General features: G+C 37.5%; 1 protein-coding gene across 1 annotated transcript in view; it reads right to left on the bottom strand.

The window, feature by feature from the left end:
- Positions 1 to 13,441, bottom strand: part of LOC140234361 (protein phosphatase EYA1-like) — a 414,338-nt gene extending 400,897 nt beyond the window's left edge. Inside the window, exon 1 of the mRNA XM_072314419.1 lies at positions 13,314 to 13,441. Coding sequence (XP_072170520.1) covers positions 13,314 to 13,343 — 30 coding nt within the window. The 5' untranslated portion in view covers positions 13,344 to 13,441. The remainder of the gene's footprint in view (positions 1 to 13,313) is intronic.
- Positions 13,442 to 27,247: the final 13,806 nt, after the last annotated feature.

The raw sequence follows: 27,247 nt of genomic DNA, 5'->3' as shown, positions 1-27,247 counted from the left end.
AAGTAGAAATAGTAGCATAGTAGCAGTACTAGTAGTAGTAGTACTACTACTACTACTAGTAGTAGTAGTAGTAGTAGTAGTAGTAGTAGTAGTGGTAGTGGTAGTAGTAGTAGTAGTGGTAGTAGTAGTAGTAGTAGCAGTAGTAGTAGAGGAGGCAGTAGTGGCAACAGTACTATATAGCAGAAATATTTGCATGGCATATTCTACATGGTTTAGGTATTTGTATTCTACTCTAAAATTCTTCATCAAATGTTTTGTCTACACATGTACAGTATTATCAAAAACGAATATGCAGAAATCATAACAAGAATTTTCCATGAGGCAAGATCATTTTCTAACCTATTGGCTGTAGGAACCTGGTGGGGATTATCTCGAAACTATAAAAGGTAAAATTCTGATAATTGCAGTGATTTAAGCAGCTTTGCATTCTCTTGTTTTACAACTCTTGAAGTTTTTTTTCCTGCCTATGCATGAATTGTAGATCACAGATGCACGTACAGACATGTGTAGATGCTACGTCAGGCAAGGCTTAACCCATTATGGCCCATCTACACCTGCACGCACTGCCACCTTAGGAGGCCAGCCACTCCTCGACATGAGTGCATCCATTCAAACCGACAGCTCTCAAAACAACTATGCGGTATTCTTTAATTGCCAAGCAAGAAATGAAACATGGGCAGGTTACTAGTATATGCATCATTTAGAGGAAAAAAATTGTCTTTATTTGCATGTATACATATATCACTAGCATTCATTATATTCAGCAATGATAGTATTCAAAGAAGTTCAAGTGAATGACTGCATTGCTGCTCTTTGAACTCCAGGATATTGCACACGCGGCCTAGGTAGTTTCGAGTTTGCACCAACAACGGGATATTCGTATTTGGCCGGCCAGACATAGCTCAGTGATTGTCATGGAATATGTTTCAAGACTGGGACATGTGCAGAAGTTTCATATGCTTGACTGTGGGCAGTTCAATTCTATTACTCCCAAGGCTGAAAAGAACCTCCCAAAATAACAAAGTTCCCACTGTGTTGTATTGGTGTGTTTATGTGTGTGTGTGTGCCGCATGAGTATGTATTGAAGGGGGTGGATCTACACTGATTAAAACTTAACTACATGTATTTGATCAATACTTACAGAATGAAAGTGATACACTTTGGGGTGCATGTTTTTTGTTTTGTTTTGTTGTTTTTTGTGTTTTTTTTTAACTGAAACACAACAGGATTGATGATTTACAAACCCCAAGATCTCTCAAATCACAAAATCTACCAAAACCAAAGTCACATTTTAAAGAGGTGCTTTTTTGTTTTGTTTTATTTTTCAGAATGACAGACAGTGTTGATGAATGGCATGTACATTCTACAATGGCCCAAGTCTTCAATAGAAAAATATATGTTTCCAGTTTGTTCAATAAACACTGGCATCAGGTTGCAAAATGTGAAAAGTCTTGTTTAAGATCAACATTCTCACTGGAATGCTACAAATATTCAACATCATATCGTCTTCAAAACAAAAAGGGCAGAGGTGGAAAAAAGCATTTTGTAGTCTGCCCAAAAGCACTATCATACCAAATATTACACAGTGTAATTCTTTTTTTTTCCTTTTTTTATATCTCTCTTTTTCCCGATGATTGTTCTTATTTACATGTTCATGTATGTATTGATTTGTTTTTTATTCCAATAAAACACATTTAAAAAAAATTTAAAAAAATTACACAGTGTATTGTATAAGCTACTATTTTCGCATACAGATATTTTTCACGAATGAGGACACCGACAGTTTTGAAAGATGCTGTCTTTGCTATTTACTGCTAAGGCCATTGTAAGTGCAATATTACCCAAGCGTATTGTGACATTTTGGCATGTTGTTAAATTCGCGGTACAGCAATGATTTGCGAAAAAAAATTGTGAAAATTAAACCCTTGCATAAATAACAGCTTATACAGTAACCATTCCATGTGTGTGTATGTATGTGTGTGTTTCTTTAATGATGCACTCACTGCTATCAGAAATAAAAAGATTATGATTGTGACGACCGTCACAATCTGTCAAGATCTCATTCTCTCTTTTTCTACAGCTGCTAATTTGATGTTCTTCATTGTCGCTCGTATTCCTGTATCATATGACTTTATATGTTATAATCTTCATTACATCTTCATTGATGTGCATTCATATACATTTCATCATCACAGTTAGCCTACATTTCAGTCACTGTCATATAGCTACTTTTCTCAGTTAAAGGAGACCTCCGGATGATATTTAGACTTTTCTATTTCATAATAAACATCTATATGTGACCCTGCACCACAAAACAAACAAAAAGTTGCCAGATATGGATTTTTAGTTAAGAGCATATTCTGAAAGAGCAGACTTCAAGCTTTAAAATGATGTATAACTCAAATCAAATGGACTCTCCTAACCTATCTAAATATTGGAAAGAATGCACACACTCCAGAAAAGTGTGAACTGAGAAAAGAGGCTCTGAAGCACAGGGCCTATTCAAGCGCTTAATCTTCACCAAGCTGTGCTACCAGTGCAATGAATGGGACAAAAAACAGGATGAAAATCACCAGTTTAACCACAATGAAGGGATTATCAGATTAAGCTGAAATTGAGCATGCTCTATCAACACATTCTGTCCATGATAAATGCCAACTTTCAAAGTGATAGCATCATCTTTTCTCAAGTTATTAGAGTTGAAAGTGAAGAGTGTGTAAAGGGTGTTTAAAGAAATGAAAGGGGGACTCTAAAGACACACGTAATCACACTATTCTAAAAATAAATAAAGAAATAAACTGCTAAAAATGCACTTTGTTGCACATTTTATGATACCAAATTTTAGCATAATGTAGAAGAAGACTTGCTCTTTTAGAAAATATAAAAAAGTCAAGAATGACCAAATTGACCCTTTTCACCTATTTTCAGTCCTCACACAAAATCAGTGCGTGCGACTCTTTGTTCTTTTTGTGATGCACAGTCACATATATTGGTTTATACTTGGTATAGAGTTTTCAGAAGGTATCAAGGATTGGGATGGGGAATAAGAATATTTCAAAATTCAGAACAAATCACAATGAACAAGGACAATGACACAGCATCTTCACAAAGGAATGCATGGTTGAGTGTTCAAGGAAGCAGAACAAAGTAAGAAGCATCCAAGACACTTTCTACACAGGTAGACTTGTTAGAAACAAGTGGTATTGTAATGGAATTGTATTGCTCCATTAGTGAAATGTGTGAGCCTTCTATTTCATCATCCTTGTTCAGTGTAGTATATTTTGGTAACTTTCTTTTCTTTTTAGAGTATTGGTTTATTTGCTCATGGACCATGTACGATAAACTCCACAAATCTGTTCATGCCACTATCAACTTCAGTAGGCCTACTACCTGATGTGAAATTGTATATATTGTCAGGAGTGCCCCTGTAAGTGCCATACCTCACACTTGTATCAAGACAATTACCCCTCTGCTCACTACCGGTAAGTGATAGGGCTAGAGTAAGGACTACAGTAAGTGTTAGTTTGGGTCAGGGAAGAGTCTGGGGTAATTGTCCAAGTAAAGTTTTGTCCTAGAACTCTCAAACTATCTACTTTTGTGTCATAGTGGTTGACAATGATGGATAAGGTTACTTCATTTCATTTTGTTTGTTTGTTTCTTCTCCTTTTCATTTCATCGGTCAATAAGTACAACTTCCATGTACAGGAGTTTGTGTGGGACTGGTGTGGGGTTCTGCAATAACCAGCAAAGGTAACCCATAGGAAACAGTTGCAAAACAACTCCCTGTAGCCTGTTCCCTTTGACATCTTTAAAGTGACATCAAAAAAAAAAATGTTACTCTTTTCTTTGCCTGGATATCTTAGCAAGGACCCTGCCATGTTTTTCTTTCTCTATGTTCACTGAACACCCACTGCATAAATCTTAGACTAGTTTTAACCTATGTATAACACCTTTCCTTTCTTTCTGAATTCCTCTTTGTATGCTTGTTGTTATTTTGTTGTTTGTTTGTTTGTTTTTTGCCTGTTCTGTTTTGGGTTTGTTATTTGATTGTTTCTTCTTTTTTTTTTTTCTTTTCTTTTTCTTTTTTGCTTTCTGGTAGGGGCTTGGTAGGAATGGGGAGTTTGAGCCTTGCATGTTACAATGAATTCATTTTCTAACAACAAATCTGGGCCCTGTTGCATAAGTTAAAAATCAAACATAAGTGTCTGAATACTCGATTCCAATTGGCTGATACCTGAGTTATGATTGATTTTCTTATTTATGTTTGATTGCATCTTTTTATGCAACATGACCCTGATCTTACAATGGTTAAACGATTCTTCACAGCCAGTTCATTGCTGCTAGAAAGTGATAAAGCTAAATCAGCACTGCAACAGGAACACATTTTCAGCAAAATGAAAATTACAGAAGAAACTGCAGATATCAATAATATGTAGCAAAATATAATACATAAAGTAGTAAAATGAGTAAATAATCATGGTAAGTATACATACTGCAATATGACACCAACAAGCTATGTGATCTGTCCTTGATGATACATTGCCATTATCAGGATCACATTATACATATATGTCATACTTTAATGAGGGTGAGGTTGGGAGATTTATTCAACACCAAAAAAAAAAAAAAAAAAAAAAAAAAGGTTTGGTTAATTTTTGACCATTTGAGGATACCTTACCTCAGTAGCTGCCGGACCAAGTGGCATCTGAACTCCAGTCCAGAGGCTGTAGTCATCTTTGCCGGTAGCAGCAGCGCTTAGCGCCTCTCCCTCTCCCCAGCTAGTCACCGATGACATCATTGGCGAGCCAGCGATATAATCATCCAGGGCAAAATTCACACACAAAGTCTTTTTCCTCCTCACTTTTCTCTCTCCGCTTCTTCCTTTCTTTTTTCTCTTTTTTTCTTTAAAGATCGAATGTTCACCTAGGAGAATCTCTCACATGGTACTCCTCTGAAGGAAGGGAAAAAATACAAAGGAAATGACTTTTCTGGGGGAAAGTTTATTGCTTCTTCCTAATTCTGGAACAAGAGTCGCTGAATCCAGGGAGAAAGCTTGGCGTCGCTAGGCTGCTATTAGTTTTCGCCGTGGCAACAGCGGCGATACGATTTCACACCTCCTCTCTCACGTTCCCCTTTTTTTCTCCCAAAACCCGAAGGATCCTCTTTCATCCGTTCTCCGGTGTCGCTTTCGCCCCAGTGCCGTATCGCTATCACCCCATAAAACAAAAACCCGAAGTCCTAATGTTTTATGATGCAGCGGAACACACACGCACCGCTACAACCGCCGAGCAAAAATATACTCCCACACAGACTACATATTAATGTAATCTACCCTTGTAAGTTCTTAACAGGATACGCCGGAGAACATTAATAAAACGTGACGCTATCTGGGAATACCTTGGCATGCTTTAGGCAGGGTGGGGTCTTCCTGCATTCTGATTGGTCCATTGACCGAGGTCAAGGGTCGAACCTACCAGCACATCTGTGGCAGCACTGCTTTGCATACTATCACATTTCAGCAAGACCACTTGCCATGTGTACAAAATATGATAATGCTCCAAACCATCTCACTGTGATGTACTATATCCACGATACACTTATCCAAGACATTTCCAGAACACAAAGTATCGGTAACCCAACAGGAATAGCTCCTTGTTGATATTTTGCTTTTCAAAACATTTCAAACCCGAAAGTAATAACAAGCGTATCAGCCATCCATGCAGGTAGTAGTAAAGGACTTTCCCTGTCCACTTATTCCAAGAATCACTTAGAACAACTTCAACTGTCTTTAGGGTTTAAATTGCCTTTGTTGTTGTTGTGAATGTGGTTTCGTTCTTTGCTTCTCTTCTCTCCTTATATGTCACAGTGACTTTAAAAGGTATTAGAAATAGGGTTGGTAGTTATGCACTGAAGTAACACAAAGCTATTTGTGACTTTCATGATAGGTTGGTCTTGCCGGGGTTTTGCGAAGACATGCACGTAAATCGAGAGAAGAATCCTAATCCGCAAAATACGACCGAGATTAGACAGCGACAGGTTTCAATGAAGGGATTGAGTTCCGTGGAAATAAGCATGACACTGCGTCCGGGATTAGCGTGAAAGCTGGGATTATAACCAAGTGAGATTCCACGAGAACACGGAGCAAATCTTCTCCAAAACTAAATCTCATCCCCGAAAATCTCCCAGCAAGCTGGATGCCTTGAATTCCGCCTCCCATTTGCATTTCGGCGGGGCTCCGACCACTTGGGTTTCCCCGCATCCACATTTACTCTACGCACGGGCCAGATAACTCCAGGAGAAAACAGCATCTTCACTTCCCAAACTGAGATTAGGGCAAAGCCGCCTGAAGAGGGACCACCACAGTCACTCGAACACCCCGCGCTGATCCGCAGAGCCAACGGGATTAGTAATTGACCAATATCACTCCCCCTCGCCTACTCTTCTGACTATGTCGCATCATTTGTGACATTGTTTCTAGCGGAGGATGAAATAAAAAGGACCACAATTTGATTACTCATTGCCATAGCATTGCATTGGTGGCCAGCATTTCATCACCCTCTTCCCACCCCCCCCCCCCCCCCGGGAAACTTTTAGGGAACCAAACAGTTTGAATCTTTTCTAATGAACGATAAATGCTAATTGCACCCATCCCTTGAACTGGAGGAAGAGAGCATTGCCACGGACAACCGCAGTTCAGATGACATCAAGAGATATAGCACAGACTTTAGCACAAGAGATCCAGAGAGATTAAAAATGCAGATAGATAGCTGTGATAACTTTCCCTGTGAATGGGGTCTAAGTTACAAGGCATAAAGCTAGGGACTCACTATGGCTTAGCATCGACAATGTCTGACTTTGCATGCACAAATGTCATTTCTTTGACAAAACCTGCGCAATCTTGGGTCAGGAAGTTCTCAAATTTCCCAACGACTTGACATCTCAACTTTAGGATGTCCGATTCCAACAAAAAATTCTCTAACTTTTCCTGATGTCATGTTCTATTACTTTGACATAACTGGAAAAAAAAAATATGAAGACTTTTCCATACTTCACTCATTAGATCTACCAAAGCTGAGGGAGTATTAAACATGTAATAGAAAGAGGGGCAGATCTGAGGGTACAATTAATTCATAATTGTGCTGCACAGTACAAATTTCGAGAAGTTCTTGTTTGTTTGTTTGTTTGTTTGCTTTTATTTCTGCATTCAATCAGATGCAATTTGAATGCAAACTTCAAAAAGTACAAAGACAAAGAATAACAAGTGCAGTGAAATAAATCGATAACAGTACATAAATAGATTCACATAGGTGATTGCATTGAGCAATGTAGATACACAGAAACATGAAATAAAATATACAGTATTTTTCAGTAAACAACAGAGATAATTGAATGCAGGAGACCACCATCATAAGCGATTAAGCTTGAAATGGATGGAGGCCTCATAAAATGACTATCTAACGACATAACTCTCTTGGAGGTAGGTGATCAGGTTCTGCTGAAGGCTCCATCGAAACACAAAATCAAAATTCAACCTAAAGGAAAACCACTTTGGGGCTGCTTTATTTCGCAAGAAAACATCAGCCCATGGTGGAACTGATTATGAAAGTATAATGTGATAACTTTGCGAAGATCATCTCTCATGCTGCCGAGTTTTTGCATTTTGGAAGATCAGTTTTAACGAAGTCGTTTGAAAATAAGTGTATGAAGTCCTTCAATCAAAATCTAGCTGATGCAGAAAATCTAATATTATATTCCTTTTACTTTTTCACAGATCTCAAGTCACAAGTAACAGGAATGATAACCAAAAATCAGGGGATTATATGATCAAATGCAGAAATGGATTATTTTTTTATTCAAATTTATGAAGTTCTTCCGTCGTGATGTTTTCATTGCAACTGATTGACAAAATTGCCCTACATCGACGCAAACAAGCACTGAATTGATCAGTGTTCTAGTAGCAGCCATGATAAAAAATCACGGGCGCACACACTCGACTTTTTATTCGGGGGGGGGGGGACAAGTGTTTGAAGAGTTTGCAAAAACCGATAAGTCCATTTTTGAAGATTTTGAGGTATGATGTCTGTCATAAAGTACAAAATAATACCTTTTAAATGATACATTGGTCACTACATACAAAGGTACATTTTTGAAGTTATGGTCAAAAGAAGCAAAAATTTTCTTATTATTCTCTTTATTTTTCTTGACCTTTAATCGCAAATACCTCAATTTGGCAAATATGGACTTATCGGTTTTTGCAACCAAACGCTTCATTTCTTTCCCATTCTATTTTCTTCTTGTCATTTGTTTTTCCTACTTTTGACTACATTCAAAAACAACAAAACATATGACTCACTAGAAATAAAATTCACAGTGCTAATTCTTTGCCTTTACTATTTGCAGGAAGAAGCATTCAATCATTGTCAAACTTGAGGTCAGACCAGCAGAAATGTGGGAACAGTGGGATGTGAGAGTCTTCCAAGGTCAAATATCATAATTTGGAAGTTAGAATATATACCTCAGTCATTCACCACGCTGTGGCTCAATCTATATTAAATGTTCTTCAATGCCAACAAAGTCCTGAACAGGATAATTATGGTATAATATAATATGTAGATATTAACTTATATTTTGGATCTGCATCAACATTGCAAATGTCCCTTTGATTATATGTATCATCTTCCTCAAACAGAAAAAAATCAAGGTGAATATAAACACACACACTCATACTCATATATATATATATATATATATATATAATATATATATATATATATCTTACTATGTTTTGGTGAGAGAGGAATCAAGGTTGAAAAAGATATAATAAAATATGGTTTATGTTCGTGACCACGAGAATGGGAAGGGGAGGCCAAGAAAGTAGGATATCATTGGCACGAACATGACCCCCACAAGGCCCGGGGCGGGAGAAACGCGAGCGGGGGACCAGTGGTGACAGCATCGCCACACGGTGATCAAAGCCGGCGCGCTCCGGTCGGCGCAAGACCGGAATACATTCAGATTCTGTTTCACCCAGCCCGGAGAGCCCCTGCTCTACACAACGATGTCTATACTACCCCCGCTTTCACCATCTCCCCCCCCCCCCTCCTCCTTTTCTCTCTCTATATATTTCTTTATATCTCAACCTCTTTATCTTCCTCTCTGTCTTTCCGTATGTCAGTATCTCCCTCTTAGAATCTCTTTTTTTTTTAATCTCTCACTCAATCCACTCACTTCTCTTTCCATTCATCCACATTTTTTTCTGTTCTCATTTTGCGGGTAGTGATGAATTCAGACAGGTTTTATGTCCATCATTTTGTCATGTCATCCATATCTCCTGCCTCATTACACCTATTCTTTTTTCTATCTCTCTCTCTCTCACACACAGACAGACAGACAGACAGACAGACAGTCAGAAGTCATTCTCATCTCCTTCAATTCATTCATATTTCCCTCTTCTCTTACGGCAGGTGAACGTAAACTGGTATCATGTTCGCCATTATCTCATGTCATTCATATCTTCCGACTCCTGATCCGTACTCTAGCTTCCCACCTCCTTTTTCTCTCCTTCTATCCCCCCCCCCCCCCCACTCCCTTCCACCTATCTTCTTAGCTTTCTAACACACACACACACACACACACATTCAGTGCTTTTGATACATTCACTCACATTACATCTTGTCTCTCACAGCAGACAGCGGTGAACAAACACAAGTATCACGTCTGTTGCTAGTTTGTGTCATCAATATACCTTAGCGATCACCTGTTGCTTATTCTGTTCTATATTTCTTTACCTATTCATTCACATATTTTTCTTTCTCACCACAGATAGTGGTGAACACAAACTCACATCAAGTCTCTCACAACCTCATTTTGTTTTTGTTTTCTTTTTCTCTACTGTAAAAGTGGAAATTTGCACAACGTGGAAATCTTCACACATTTCATGCAACCAGAAACTAGTGCTAAAATGAAAGCACGCAAGTATTCTTGCTTGCCATATGTTCCAGAAATTGATGTCTTGATTCCGCAGAATTAAAAACATGTGAAATTCATCTTACCCGACCGAGCATGAAAAATCTATCCATCTATATGTCTATAAACTTACCTATCTATCTATCTATACACCTATCTATCCATCTATCTATCTATACATTGATCTACTCATTCATCTATCTATACACCTATCTATCCATCTATCAAGCTATGCACTTATCTTTCTACATATAATAGACCTATCTATCCACCTATCGATCTATTTATCTATCTATATACCAATCTATCCATCCATCTATCTATGTGTTTTTCAACTCCTTCACGCCGACATGTCTTTTACTTCAATTAGTATAGAAAAGATTTCTTGGCTTTTGTGTGTAAATGCATAACAGGAGGAGTAACACCCTCTGTCTCTGAGTCCTTTGTAAGACACATGAAAGGCAGGCAGACACTCCAGTGAATGTGATGATCTCACAAAGGGAATGACATTGTAACACTAGGAATGCGTCTGTCTGAATATTCTGCGGCCCTAATGATTTCAAGCATCATGATGATTCTGTTTCACTAAGAAAAACAAATGACGTTCTGTAGCATAATGTGACTCGAAATCCTTGTCTGTCTCGGAAATTCCTTTACAAATTCTGCACTCATGTAAGCATTATGTATTTCACTTCGTATTACTTTATGTAGAAATAAGATTAAAACTATTTGACTTTGATAATGTGCCTCACTCTCTCTCTCTCTCTCACAAACACACACACATACACACACAATTATGTAAAGTGCATAGAGAATCTTTTAGATTATGACATATGATATATGTGCAAATTATTATCATTACTATGAATATTACTATTTACACACACTTTGAATATTGTACATATTGTTATATTTGAATAAGACATGGGACTCTTAAAGGGTTAGTCCATCATACTATGTTGTTTTGCTTGACATCAGAATACTGGGAGAAGCAGATCAATGAAAATTTGTGATAGAAGTCAGACACATGAACAAAAATTTTTGATTTGCAAAAGTTTAGAGAGTATTAAAGAAAAATTGCAACTCTGTGCAATCTAGGTTTTGCGCAGCACTCCATTTGTTTTTGATACAAAATTTTAATCATTCTAATTTTTCTCAAATACTAGGGCACAGACAGAACTTACGAATCAACGAGGATGCACAAGAACATACTCAAATCATATACCGAGAATAGGGCGGCAGAAAAAAGTTTCTCAGGGGGAAAATATTAAAATTGGTGAATTCTACATTTCAAAAATAGGTTTCTATTCTCTCTGTCTCTCTCTCCGAAAAAGTTATCCTTGCAGACTTTTTTCCCGGCAGCATTGATTGCTCACCCCAAGAATATTTAGCCACTTGCGCTTCACCCCCAGACGAGGTCTAGCTTCCGTAAACTCGCGGAAGGGCTACGGGCGTCATGTTATCAATGGCAGGCACGAGTCGCAGCGGGCACGGAGGGACAAGGCGGTCAATTAATCACACAAGAAAACACTGAGAACCACATATACTCTCTGAACTTCCTTGTTCTGCGTACCTGTGTTATTTTCGTTCCCCCACTTCTTCTTTTCCAATTTGTTTGTTTTCCCCAAGGAAAAACTTCTCTGAGGTACAGTTGCAACAGGTGATTTATTAACATAGATTTTTTTCCTCTTTAAAACATGTCATAAAAATGCTAAAAACTATTAGAGGACAGCTAAATTATGCATTATTTCTAAACCTGATAAGGATACTGTATTTTGTTTCTTGCTTTTTTTTTTTTTTCTTTTTTTTTTTGTCATCATGTACACGGACAGCACAGGCTCATGCAGGACATTACTAGGAACAGTGCTACCATATTTCCGGCACTCATTTTTATCCGAAGTTATTTTCCGAGTCTCTAAAAGACTGCTGGTGCACTCGCAGATAAGCCGGGAGGATATTTCGCCGCATTTTGCCCTCGGGCGTCTCGACTGCAGGCGTCTAACCCAGTGACGGCTAGGAAGCACAGTCTCCCCATGTTGAATTCACAGGAGTTTAACCACAGTCCACAGGCATGACTGAGCTCACACACATCTGGGTCACACTGTGACCTCGTGGGAGATGTGTCTGTGTGTGTGCGTGTGTGTCTGTGTGTGTGTGTGTGCGCACGTGTGTGTGTGTGTGTGTGTGTGTGTGTGTGTGTGTGTGTGTGTGTGTGTACATGCACAGATGACTCCCGTGGGTGAAAAAAAAAAGATAAAAAATGCGGGTGAAATATTATACAGTAGATAGCAATACTGTGTCGTTTTCTTTTAATCATAAAATTTCATGTGCAACAAGCAGGACACGTATAGGTAGGTAGATAACAATGTATGTTTAGAAAATATTTTTTGGCACACAAGAAAATATCAGTTTAGCAATTAGATGCTATTAAACACCAGTACAATTTGATCTTTTCAAAGGAAAAATTCAAACATTAATTCATACAATATTGTGAGGGAAAATGAAAGAGAATAAGAGCATGAGACTGCTCTGAAATCTAGAAGCAAATAGCAATTATTGGCCTATCACAGTCAAAGTGCTCAGTTATCTCTCTCATTTACTGGAAAAAAAAAAATATTTACCATATACTTATCTTAGTGACATTTCCTGTAGTATATGTCTATTGTATAATACTACTGCCTATGTTTTTTCGATTTGTGTGACGCTTTGGTCAAAATTTTCAATCTTTGCATTTGTCATCATTTGTATTTATGGAATTTCTGTTGAATTTGTATTTTGTTCAAATGCAGAAATAAACCAAACCAAACCAAAAACCAGACCAAAAATCTGTCAATGCATATGTTGCAATTCCCTAAATGCATACTCTGAAATTTTCTTATCTAATGTCTGGTGATTATTATTAAGAGCTTTCATTTCACTCAAAAAAAAAAAAAAAAAAAAAACAAATATTGGATTGTACGTGTACAAGAGCACACTCAGTTTTTACCATTTGCTTCCTTATCTATGAAACTACACCGTACGACAATCAGCAACACACAGCAAGTCTCAGTAAATCCAAGTTTGAATTACCATGGCAACGAAACATCATCTTTTCACTCGCATATCCAATGCTTGAAAGCGGTCAAGAGACAAACATAAACAAACAAACAAACAAACATACACACACCAAAGGCAAGCAAGCAAGCAGGCAAAAGGCAACAACAGCAAAATACTAACCCCCCCCCCCAAAAAAAAAAAAAAAAAAAAAAAAAAGACGGAGTGTAGCAAAACATTTCCTGTAAATATACTGAGCTGAAAGGGTAAAGAAAAGTTGCAGTTAAAAACAGTAAGGACCTTCTTGCACTCACCGGCCTCTCTGCCTCATTGTCTGGGTCCATCTTTGTTATGGGCGCCGTGATGGTTGAATTCTAGTGGCCACCGAAGGGCCCCCTCTCTGGCAGAAACTGGACAGGCGGTGGTTGACTCCAAAGCGGTCTGTATGTATACAAAAACACAGGAATAAATACTTCCATAAGTCTCCAGATCAATAAGCTTTCACAAAATCAATTGATCACAAGTCATTTTCAGCAATATTGACAGAAAGAGGCTAGAGAAAGTGGAGGAGGAGGAATTCCCCGACTAGATAATCAGATTTTTCTTTGCTCTCAAAAATGTACAACAATAAACTGAGATAGAGCATTATGAGTTTGAACACATCTTAGCAATCTATCAGTCACTCTACAGGGGCGCCAACCTTGTAAAAAGCAATGCAGTATTCTCAGGACTTCAAATGCATACTTTCAGTGAAAAATACAGTACTTTTACCTTCCTGAAAAAGAAATGTGTGGTAATGCAATTTGAGAAAACAGTACTTCCATGAAACCTGCAGTGATTTTGGCAAAGAAAAAAGAAAGTACAAAATACTACAAAAGAAAAGTAACAAGTGGCATCTCAGCAACCAGTATACCCAGTTACACATTAAAGGTCCTGTTTACCATTGGGAGCAGTGATTAAAAAAATGTTTAAGATATCATATTTGATGCATATTTGTAGGTCAGTTGTATCACAAAACATCCTGTCATTTACAAATTTTGCAATAAAACTGAAAATATACGGAGATATCACTATTTTTCTCAATAAACCATAACTGTATAGACGGTTTAATCTGGAATCACTTTTATTATAACCGTTGTTTACATTTTATATATTTAACAATACTTAGCATCAATTGTAATAATTCAAATTTTTACAATGGTTGTTTCTATCTCTAACTCACATTTTAGAACTAGTTTGACGCACTAAAGCAGGGTTTTTACTTCATCTGCGAATGGTAAATTATGCCTTCAATGCTAGCCACTCTGTTGCCTTGTAATTGTCAATGAAAGGAAACATTAAGACCTACTTTACATGAGTGCAGTCACATTCAGCCATCAAATCATTGGAAATCTTAGCAAAAATTTGACATTATCATGTACTACAACACAAATTGACCATTTCAATATCACATTTTACTGCTTCCAGGTGTTCTAGATGAGTACGATGAAAGGAGTATTACTAGGAAAGTAGCAAATATCGGTTTTAGTGTCACAGTGCTATCATGATTCAAAAATACTAAATCTTGGCTAAACATCTGGGACAAATAAGGTTCTCTTATTCATTGAAAACTTGTGAAATAGTAAAATTGTTTAGCAATTGGTGAATAAGATGAATGTTATGTTTCCGTAAGACTAAATATATACTTTCAAAATAAATCAAGTTCACTATTGAAACTAGAAATAATAATGATGATGACAATGAAGATGGCAAAGATAAAGATAATTATTAGTATTATCATTATTATTATTATTATTATCATTATTATTATCATCATCATCATCATCATCATCATCATCATCATCATCATCATCATCATTATTATTATTATTATTATTATTATTATTATGAGAAGTAGAAAGAACATTTTGCACACCATAAAATTCCACCACCTCTTCATTTCTTTTCCCACCATAGCTGATGATGGTTTTTCTGCAACCACCAGTCTCCGTCTGAATGGATTCTTTATATGACATCAACAGTGGCGAGACACTACTTGCTCATTGCACCATGCCTGGTAAACTGACCATCCCAACAGAGAGTTATCCCCGACAAGCCTCCTTCCTGTCCGTTATTCATCAAGAGAGGGCAGACTTCCTGAAAGGCCCGTTCTCTCATATTGAGTGATGTCCAAACCGGGAGTGCCTGTGGGAGCAGTGGCAGCACCCGTGGTGGTAAAGGGCTCTAGACTCTCAAAACACGGGACTCTGGGTTCCAGTCCCACCCAGTAAATGCATCCCAGGATGCCAAGACTTATCCTCTACCGCCTTTTCAACTCAACACGAGTAAAAATGGATACCTCACAATAGTGAGGTAATAACAATGGGTGAAGCTAGGTTTCTTTTGTAGAAGAAAAATAAAACTGTGTACACTTGTACATGTAGCTTTGTCAACATTTATCCCATAAGCTACCAGACCACTGGTAGGAAAAAGCCTTAACACAAGATATTGGAATATTGCAATATTTCATGTCATTTCATTTCATTACAATGTTCCATTGGTACAAATATTTTCTGAGATGTTTTGCTTTTTTTCTTTTAGAAATATTAGAAATAGTGAATCTATTGTATTGAAAAGGGATGTCCAAACTGTAGGCCCTACTCAGTGTTCACTTGTATATGCTGCAACTTTCTTAGCACTTGTAGGGTTCTCACTCAACCCCAAATTGTAATCATGCATTGTTGTTTTTCACTATTTCTAAGGCTGTTGTCAGCAAATATCACAGTAACAGCTTTGAAACCTTGTCCTCTGATTGAATGTTGCTAGATTGGATATTATGGTTATCTAATAACTTGTTGTTGCTCTGCAAGTCTTTATCAGTCATTGCTGTTATAATCAACAAACCTGCAAAGACCACAGTACCAACTATAAATCCTATGAGCTGATTGGCTGTCACCATGTTAATTGCTAAGACTATGTAAGTATCGTGGGTTTTTTCATCAACAGGAGGCCCACAAATTTGAGTGATAGCACAAGAGTACTGCATCACTTTTGGTTTAAAATGCACTCATAAATTGACATGCTCACCTGAAATAGTAAACAGAGTATACTGGACTATTCAATGCTGAGAGACAGTGAAGTTGGCAGGACAACACTTTGGTGTAAAAACGTTGGCAGACACAGAAGTCGAACATAAAGTCAGTGAGACGGCTGCTGAAGTCGGCAACAGTCATTATTTGATGATGGTCACTGCCACTATGTTAGACAGACATTTCATCGATCCAGTAAACTCATGGCCAGAAAAAGATAAAGTAACCATTTTCTATATGATCAGCACGGGGAATCTGCCGACTTTACATAACCACTCTCATTACTGTCTGTCACTTTCAAGGGATCGTATAGTTTTGGTTGAGACCTAATTTCAGGTTTCTAACATTTTTTGGTAAGATAATGAGAAACCTCTTTTGAAATATGAAAGAGCATGTAATTCCATGAGGAATTCAACGTTTATTTGATGAAATTGGTTTTGAAATGGCTGAGATATCCAAAACCGAGCGATTCTAAGAAGTGTGGGACCCACACTTTGTTACGATCGCTTTGTTTTATTTTGTTTTTGGATGTTTCGGTCATTCCAAACCCAATTTTCACGAGATATGAAACTCGTCAGACTGACGAGTTAGGTGATACGCTTGGGGTCATCAGATGTCGGTCATCTGTGATCGACAAAGAAAAGAATGTGATATAGGCACATTGAAGTTATATTGAGCGTGCATGCAAAACCGTTTCTCTAACCTCTCGGCCACGGGACATCCACGGAAATGGTAAGGCAAAAAAGAAATGTATAGATATTACAGGGAGAAAATCAATGCCCACTCAACCAACGTGGCCGCGTGAACATGACATTGTATTGCATTGCTAGACGGAAATGCGGCCTTGTAACTACTGATGGCGCTATGCCATTTCTGGCAACTTGGGAAAAATACGTGCCGTAAACATAAAACCTATAATCGGCTGGTTTTGATACCTTGCGTTTAATCACAATTTTCAGTGTGATGACGTCATCAAAATACAAAACAATGACATGGTCTTGAAAGACAATTGTTCAAAGTACAACACCTCCGTCGTCGTCATTACATACTATGATCGGTTTGACAAAGTCAGCCTGCAAAATTTTGCAGCAGTCGAAGCAATTTGGTCTCCAACACAAAGAGGGATATGGTGTGTGTGTGTGTGTGTGTGTGTGTCTGTGTGTGTGTATAGGTGCGTTTATATACGAATGTGATTTCTACATGGACGAATATGTAATACAAAATTGAAGAAAAAAAAAGTAAAATAGCTAAGTATTTTGTTTCGTGATCTTGTGGGGTTCGAACCCGCACGTGTGCAACCTCACGTCTCTGAGACGTCGCCTTTAACCACTCGGCCATACGTCTCGACGAGAAAATATGAGGAACGTAAACTTATGTATGTGAAAGATGAATCAGGAATCGTTTTGTCCACATTCCATTCTCATTTTCAGTTTTAAACTGCAAAATTGTCAAACTGATGAGGAGATTTCAAAGAATAAAATGCATGATTACTGCAGCTTATTGTCTCAGTTACCACATACTTAAGTTACAGAGGAAATGGAGCAAAATCAGCTGAGATAAAGGTGCTTAAACGTTGTCAAGTCAATGCACATAAAAAAAAAATCACCTCCCATAGACATAACACGTAAACTTGTCTGATTTTGAGTCTTTACCATTAATAACAATTTGAAGTATGATGGTAAGTCTTCTCGAACCAAGAGTGTGGAACGTAAGCTTCTACGTGAAAGATGAATCATGACGATCACCCGTGACCGACACATCTTCAAAGGGATCAGTTATTAGAAGTGGAAGCCCCCGTGCCAAGCATATTGTCTCAGCAATTCCAAAGCAATGATACCCTTACATTTAGGCATACCATAATTTCCCTCTGAAATCAATGGTAGGTATTATTCATGTACAATTGCTTGCCTTGTCCATAAACTTTGCTTTACAAACTTTTTACAGTGAAACGTGTCATAACATAATTCTGTAACTCCATTAGCAGGAATTGACTACATAAAGAAAGATATATCAAATTGAACGCTTAGCGCGTATAACTAAGGGGAATTTTAGCCTGATGCTCTGTTCTTCACTGCTCAGATACCAACAACACTCATTACCTACGGCTACGTATAGAGAAACAGCCATGACGAAAATAAGTTATTTCTTTTCTTTGGCAGATAGACACACAACCCCTTTAAACCACACTATAATTGACATGGATGGACATGAAAAAGTTCATTACTACTACTAAACAGTGATGCCTTCTACTCATGTGGCACAAGATACCTCTATAGCAACATAAAACCTGTCTACAACTCCGTTATTGCGTCAAACAATAACATCCTGGAATTTCAAAGAGATGAGCGAGACGCCATACACCTGGCCTAGAGTTAATTCATTCAGTTGCCATTCCTGCTCCAGTTGAGTTATGCAAATTATTTTCCGACCTGTCTTGTGACAATATAACAGGAACAAACGTAGAGAAAAGGAAAGGGAAAAGGAAAGGTGGCAAGCGGGGCACTGTACCAAGGGCAATTTAAACAATACGTATGATAAATGAAGCAAATCCAACCTCCAGCCTCCGACAAAAAAAAAAGGAACTTGAGCGACTGTGTGTCGTGGGGTAGTATAATTGATAAGATAATACGATAAATGACATCGATCGGAATAAAGCTGAACTGCCAAAAGAAACACAAAGAAAGAGAGAGAAAGAAAAATGATAGCGTCCTGCGGGTCTCGAACATCTCGTCCTAAGGTAGTGCATAATGACCATGCAGCGCGCTAAGTGACTATAAAGCCACACGGCTGTACCGAAGATTGGATGTGAAATTTATCTTTAATCTATATATATATATATATATATATATATATATATATATATATATATATATATATATATTTATCTTAAATATTTATACCATATACAACATGAAAAAGTTCATTACTACTACTAAACAGTGATGCTTTCCATTCATGTGGCACAAGATACCTCTATAGCAACATATAACCTGTTTACAACTCCGTTATTGGGTCAAACAATAACAACCTGGAATTTCAAAGAGATGAGCGAGACGCCATACACCTGGACTAGAGTTAATCAATTCAGCTCCCATTCCTGCAAGTTATTTAAACGTACATGTTCCTACCTATCCTGTTACAGTATAACAATAACCAATGAAGAGAAAAGGAAAGAGCAAACGAAAGGTGGCAAGCGGGACACTGTAACAAGGGGCAATTTACAACATTAAGTGTGACAAAATGAAGCAAACCCAATCTCCAAACTCCAATACAAAACAAGGGAAATAGAGCAGCCGTGTTCACGGGTTACGTACACTTGATAAAATAATACGATTAATGACATCGGAGTAAAGCTGAACTGCCGAAAAAAAAAGAGAAAAAAAGAAAGAACGGATAAAAGTCCTGCGGGATTCGAACCTCTCGCCTTCCGGTATGGCGTTATGAACAACCAGCGCGCTAACCGATTATGCCACATGGCTGTCCTGAAGATCGAGTGCGAAACTTAAATCTATATACTATCGTGACAGTGTTGACTTGTGATGGCGCTATTCAACTTCCCACAAGTGGCAGCGTGGATTCGATCAATATACAGTTGCAAAGAAAAATTGGGAATCGTTCCGTACAGATTGCATTCTCATTTTCAGTTTTAAATTGCAAAATTGTCAACCTGATGAGGAGATTTGAAAACATAAAATGCATGATTACTAAAGCTTATGTCTCAGCTACGACATATTTATGTTTCAGAGGAAATGGAGTAAAATCAGATGAGGTAAAGGTGCTTAAACGTTGTCAAGTCAATGCATGGTTTAAAAAAAAAAAAATCACCTCCCATAGACATAACACGTAAACTTGTCTGATTTTGAGTCTTTACCTTTAATCACAATTTCTAGTATGATGACGTCATCATATTTCAAAACCATTACATGGACTTGAAAGGCAAATGTTCAAAGTGCATCATATCTGAATTTGGGGTAATATTGAGCTTAAACAACAGAGATACGAGCAAATGAATGTCAGAAACAGTACCTCAAAAAAATCAATTCCACTTTTTTGATTTAAAATGACGATATGATGACGTCATCGCGTTTACCTGGCAATACTGATACTTGGAATGTTATTTACAATTCATATACTTTTGTAATATGAAATATAAATATAGGGTCAACGGACGATTTAAAGAGCTATGGCGAAATAAACAAAGACATGTTTTTTCACTATATTTGCAGAAAGACGCGCGGAATTTCAACTTTGACGCCAGTGCATTCCTTTGTTATAGGTCGAAATCGATCGGAAATCAATGGATATTATTACTCAAAGTATCAGGAATCCAAATCAGTCAAAAAAATTGCATTTTCATGTTGCTTCCGGGCTCTGCGCGCGAAATTGCGCGGACGGACGCGCACGCGAGAAAATGTTTGAAACGCTTAAAATTGTCTGAAACTTCGAGATTTCCCATTGGGAAGTCGTTTTGAGCCTTTTAAAATTTTGACGCGCGCTTACGCGCGCGTAATGATGACCTGTGTAACTAGCGTTAAAAAGTAAGATAGAGCGTGACCTGAACTTCATGTCCACCGAAAATGATACAGAAATGACATCTAGTTATGAAGTTATGATCGATCATGTGACAAGGTCCGAAAATCACAAAATGGCGCCTAGATGACGTCATAGATATGTTACTGTCATGAAAACCTTATTGTGGCTAGATTTTGTCATGAGACATGTCGACTGAAAATGTCATGTTATTTCGTAATGTCATTCTTGAGATATTGACGACACAAAATTGTCCAGAAAGAAAGAAGAATAAAAAAAAATAAAGAGAGATTTTGACAATCACAATAGGTGATACGCTGATAGCGTATCACCTAATCAAATAAACTTTGAATTCCTCATAAAATGGTATGCTCTGTATTATTTCATAAATGTTTTCTTGGTATCTCACAAAAAGTTAAAAGCCCAGTTCTCATCTCCACCAATCCTGTACCATCCCTTTCACATTAGGAATTGACACCTACGTTTGTAGAAGATTACAGAGAACTGAGTAAATCTAAACAATTACTGAAAGAAGGTATTAACTCTTTATGTGCCATGGTGTAAACCTCATGTGTGCCACATTATTCTGAGACTGCAACGTAGTCATGATTTGGGAAAACATTCTGTTTTATCAAATACATGTAACTTTTATGGATTTCTGTTAACCCGGACATGTAGTGAGTAAAGCTGTAGAGAAAATGCCAAACTTTGCTTTGATGTAAATTGTATGCTAAATCTATGATTGCTTTTCTTTCAAATGACCAGTAGCTACATTACTGTAGAGGCATCACTTTTACACACAAAACAGTGACAGAAACTTAGAATTTACTCGGAAATTCAGTAGGGAACACTGCTTGATAGTTAATCAAAACATACAATGCAAGCTACATGTGACAGGAATGGAATTGCAAGAAACGCTTTCATTGTACTGCAGCATTTGGCGAATTATCCATCAATTTGGGCGGGTTTGTGCATTTGAGCAGAATATGCGAAGTTGGCACACCGTCGACTGAGTCGAACGTGCAAACGTGGCACATAAAGAGTTCAGTGAAGTTGGCGCGACTTAATAGATGCTGTGTAAAGTTTATAGACACACAGGGGGGCATATGTGACAGGACTGCATAGTATGAAAACACAATTTTTTACTTGTTTCCATGAGAACATAACTTTGACTTCGCAGGGTATCCTGCAACCATTACGTGTTACCGTCACCATGGCAACTGACAGTATCACAAGTTACATTGTACCCCCTAATTGGACCACAAATACCATCCAAACCTAGGGCCACGGCCAGTAGTCTGTTGCTGCAAAGGTTTGGCCTGAAGCGGATGAGTTTTTGCTGCATCACAACACGCACCCAATGTAGTTGTACCACATTCTAGGATATTTACACATATGCTAGAATAAATGAGCTATAAATGTCATCATTAAGCATCTGCCAAAACTTTACATTTTGAACATACATATTTCTAATGTGTCTGTCTGTTCCCCAACACAAGTAACTCCCTCTCCAGGTCAAAGGTCAAGAGGTCAGGGTGTAAAAACCCTGGCCACATCCAGGGTTGTCTTATAGTCTCCTCACTTCAGACTTCACAACTTTTTTTCTTTTTTAATTCAGGAGTTCTAGTCCATAATTTCACGGCATATTATCAAATGGTGCTCACTTTCCACAACTGTGCACTTTTTATTTGTGGACATATATTTGTATGCTTTGCATCGCACAAATTTTCACAGTATACAAGGCATAGTTCACCACTAAATCTGCACCATACCACAGATTTTGTGGATGTGTTGCTACTATACTAGCTACTACTAGCTACTACTTTGGATGTGTTGTCCATATTGTGATTAATACTTGAAGATTACTTCCGGACATTTGCTGAAATGTTATCATTACAAAAAGAACTAGATACAAACCCTTATTCTAACTGACTTTAAAGATAAAATGACCAAGGCAAGAGTTAAAAGACTTCATTAATGTGTGGTTATAAATGATAACCACATAGTATCTTCACACTCCAATATTTCAGGGGATATTTTCACTACTTCAGTGATCATAACACTCCATAGCACCACCCACTTGAAATAAAACTCTATCACACAAAATCTAATGTATCCATTATTTCTTAAGAGCTGTCAATCCAAATGAGTGAAAGCGATCACGATAATAATGGTGTCGCAGTATAGGATTCAACACTCAGAACAGTAATGGTATACCCATATCAAGTGGAAAAGCCCTAACCAGGAACTCGCGCCGACAACACAGCATGCACTTACATAAATGCCTGATTCCACAGTTAATGTCTCAATACACATAGCCAAAATCAATTCCATAGTTCCAAACATATGCAGTGAGCACATTTGAAGAGTTTGTTTGCAAAAACCGATAAGTCCATATTTGTCAAATGGAGATATTTGCGATTAAAGGTCAAGAAAAATAATGGGAATAATAAGAAAATTTTTGCTTCTTTTGACCATAACTTCAAAAATATACCTTTATATGTAGTGACCAATATATCATTTAAAAGGTATTATTTTGTACTTTATGACAGAGACCGTACTTCAAAATCTTCAAAAATGGACTTATCGGTTTTTGCAAACAAACTCTTCATTTGCAAACAAATTGGAGGGCCAACTTGGAACCACTACGAATTTCACAATGACCAGCTTTAACCCACTGAGGACGAGCTGATATTGCTATAATGTGCATTTCCCATAGACACCTGCCTGAGTACACTCGGGACTAGTCTTCAACGGGTTAATCAACATCTAAATTGCCAATATGGAAAGTGTGTCCATGGATATGATTACAAGTTTGTCTCTATGTGCTCTTCCTCATTCTCGCAGTTAGTTTTTTGGGCCAAGGCTTCTCGTCGAGGTCTGGAGGGGAGGCTAAGCGAGTAATGGAGCGACGCTGATTGACGAGATTCTGAGGGTTAATGGGGGATGAAGAGTTGTTGGGGGGAAAAGAGGCATACCGCTGGTTGACTTCAGTCAACGTTTGGTGCTGAAAAACCTCTTTCATGACAAGTTTTCCTCCCCCTGTTAGTTTCCTTGTTCAACATTCTGTTTCACTTTGAGGGGTAAAAAAAAGAAAATCACTTGCAGCACACTGCACCGCAGTCCACCAAAATCACTGTTGGCTTTAGAGTTCCTTCAAAGAATCACTGTACAAAAACTTTTATAAAATATCTTTGATTTTTTTTTTTCCTTGGGGGGGGGGGGGAATTCACATTGTCAATCTAACAAATATTCAGTAGGGCCTGTCTACTCCTGAAATTAAACTGCTCCAGATAAATCATAATGCAAATATTGCAGATGTACAAATGTACATTTTAACTGACGTGGAGGATCTCTGGGAACAGTGGTTGCTTACAACAGGTGTTTTAACTCCTCCCCCTTCCTTCTCATGATCCCTCCTCGCCCTTCTACCACCCCCCCCCCCCCCTCCTAACAAACACCACTACTTCCTCCACCAACAATTTCTTACACACGTACATGTTCACATGACATGTAAACCATTTTTCCACATTCTACTCCGGATACATTCATCAAGCTTTTCATTCTCCCTTCTGAGCCACAGAGTCATGAGCTCAGTGACAATAATGACTAAACAAGGCCATGTGTAGAATACCAAAGTGATGATATCACACTCTTTTGTTCTTGCCTGGGTTAGGAAACCAGGTGTGAGCATAAACACACAGGCCAGGTGAGATTGTTTAGAACCAGTTTCCATGGTGATGAATAGCTATGACATCACACCTGGATACTCTACACCGGTAAGTTCCACAACATGAATAATAAAACCGTCCAATCAGCATCCGAGTTTTGGTGACAGAGTGAACTGGAACATTGCAATTCACAACTTTCAGGGCAAGAGTCTCTCTCTCTCTCAAAAAAAAAAAAAGAGATTTAAAAAAAAAAAAGAAACCTGATATATACAGAACATGACAATCTTGCAAGATCAACATGACAAGTTGTATGAAATTCAACTCACAGTACTTTCTATGTGCTGCCAATGTAACAATGTACATGTGTCTGGGAGTCATGTGATTTCTTCTCCATTGAATTCAAATCAACTTTGAATCAATAATATTTTATCAAAATTCAATTTCAATTCAATTCATTTTATTTCCATACTTCTCATTTGTGGACATTATAACAGAAATCAAACAAGTTCTTTCACCTTGTAAACAATGTGCAAAACACAACAATATACATGGTGATAGCACAGTAATTATATGTAATAACTGGTCAAATTCGAAATCGAGATGGGGTTGATCAAAGAAAAATATGGCGGGACCTACATGAAAGCAAGCTTGTTTGGCTGTAAGCCCCGAGTAATCAGTGTTTGTGAAAAAGAAACGGAGAACGGATAGTAGATAAGACCAGATGATGTAAGAGTGCCAAATAAGAAAAAAACAAAAACAAAACTAAAATTTGAACTATTACTGTGACCGAGATATCATTGGTTTCAGGAGGACAACATGATTTGCATAATCATAAAGCCTACTTAGGTATATACATAATGTACACTATAAACTGTTGTTTATAGTGTAAACCAAAAGCCTAGACCGATGCAGAGCATCAACTACCCTGCAAAAACATCTTAAAATACCTAAAGATTTTAGTATGTATGTCAAGTACAATCCACTACATCTTCAAAGGTATGAAGAGTTTGTTTGCAAAAACCGATAAGTCCATATTTGCCAAATGGAGATATTTGCGATTAAAGGCCAAGAAAAATAAAGAGAATAATAAGAAAATTTTTGCTTCTTTTGACCATAACTTCAAAAATGTACCTGTATATGTAATGACCAATATATCATTTAAAAGGTATTATTTTGTACTTTATGACAGAGACCATAATTCAAAATCTTCAAAAATGGACTTATCGGTTTTTGCGACCAAACTCTTTGTATATTCACACAAAACCAAAAAACTCGGAGTCACACACATACACATTGCACAGAGCACATTGCATACTTACATGGATATCGTGGCCAGAGTGACTTAACTTCTTACAATTCCTTTTCCACTGGTGCAGAGCACAAGAGCTTTTAATAGTCTATTTCACAGTCCTTCACCAGAATTTTACGTACAAGCACAAGAAGTTCATATATCCAGCAAATCTATAATGCAACTGCTAGATACTGCAAACAATGCTCCACGTACATATTTTTGATTCTCATCTCTCTTTCTTCCCAGTTTCAAAACAAGTATCCTTACTTTGCATGTGCCTATCAACATTCAAAAGATTACTCCCCATTGAAAAAGCAAAACAAGAGAAATCGCAAAGTACTTTCTCCGCTTAAGATTCGGTTTATGGAAGGAAGCCGCAAGATCATAATCTCTGACTAATTACACAAGTATTAGATCACTAAAACTGATAAACCGCCGCAGCAAAATCGCGCTCATTGAGAACTGAAAATAACGACTTCCTCTTAGACAATTAATGGCCATAAAGAAATCACAGCGGAGGCAATCCATGCACCAAACATTATTTTCACAGCTTTCTCTACTTTCTGCTTATTTCCTTTTCAGCCTACTTCATTTAAGTTTTAATAAATAAGAGTCTCTTTTGCATTCAGTCGTTATCTATATTTTCCATCTCCAATTGAAACATGTGAATATAAATTTTTGCAAAAAAAAAAAACACTAAATAAGTGCACTTGTGTCTTTAAAGGGATACTAGTACCAAAATCATACCAATATTTTTTGGCATAACATGGTAGTAATACCTATCAAACAGGATGATGATAACAATGACAGTTATGATAATGACATTGATGATGATGACAGTGATGATGATGATGCTTATAATGATGATAATGATGATTATAATGATTCTTATGATGATGATAATATGATGATGATGATGATGATGATGTTAATGATGATAATGATGGTGATGATGATGATGATGATGATGACAATGCTGATGATGCTAATGATTATGATCCATAATGACAATGAAGGGGTAACATGTTCAATGATCATGAGTGAACGTGATCATCATTGTTATCATCATATTACATCATATACCAATGATGACTAGAAAATGGAGTCAAGGACAGCAAAGAGGTAGAAGAAGAAGTAGTAGAAGGTTAGCAGACTAAGCTTTATGAGTATAGTACAAATATCGTTGTGTGCTCGGGAGAAAGACGCGAACACTGGCGAGGCTGATTTAAGTACAACACATGCCTCGTGTGCATTCTTGTCATTCTCCTGGGCACACCTTCCTTGAATCAAGTACATCCGCGTTTTCTCCTGAGCACACAATGATATATTACTATATTAGTACTGAAAGTAACAGCAAAAGTAAAAATAGGATCATTAGTAGTTTTAGGCAAAGATGTAGCATGAGTAGGTAAAAATCATAGAAACAGAAGTGCATATATATAGTAGTAATAGTAGTAGTAGTAGTACCAGAAGTAATAGCAGTAGTTTGTAGTAGAAGCAGTAGTGGTTTAGTAGTAGTAGTAGTAATAATAATAATAATAGAAGTAGCAGCAGCAGTAGTAGTAGTAGTAATAGTAGCAGTAGCAGTAGTAGTAGTAGTAGTAGTAGTAGTAGTAGTAGTAGTTGTAGTAGTAGTAGTAGTAGTAGTAGTAGTAGTAGTAGTAGTAGTAGTAAGAGTAGAAGTAGTA

Source organism: Diadema setosum, chromosome 10 (genome assembly GCF_964275005.1).
Source record: "Diadema setosum chromosome 10, eeDiaSeto1, whole genome shotgun sequence".
Taxonomy (NCBI): Eukaryota; Metazoa; Echinodermata; class Echinoidea; order Diadematoida; family Diadematidae; genus Diadema; species Diadema setosum.
This window is presented reverse-complemented; position numbering and strand designations above follow the sequence as displayed.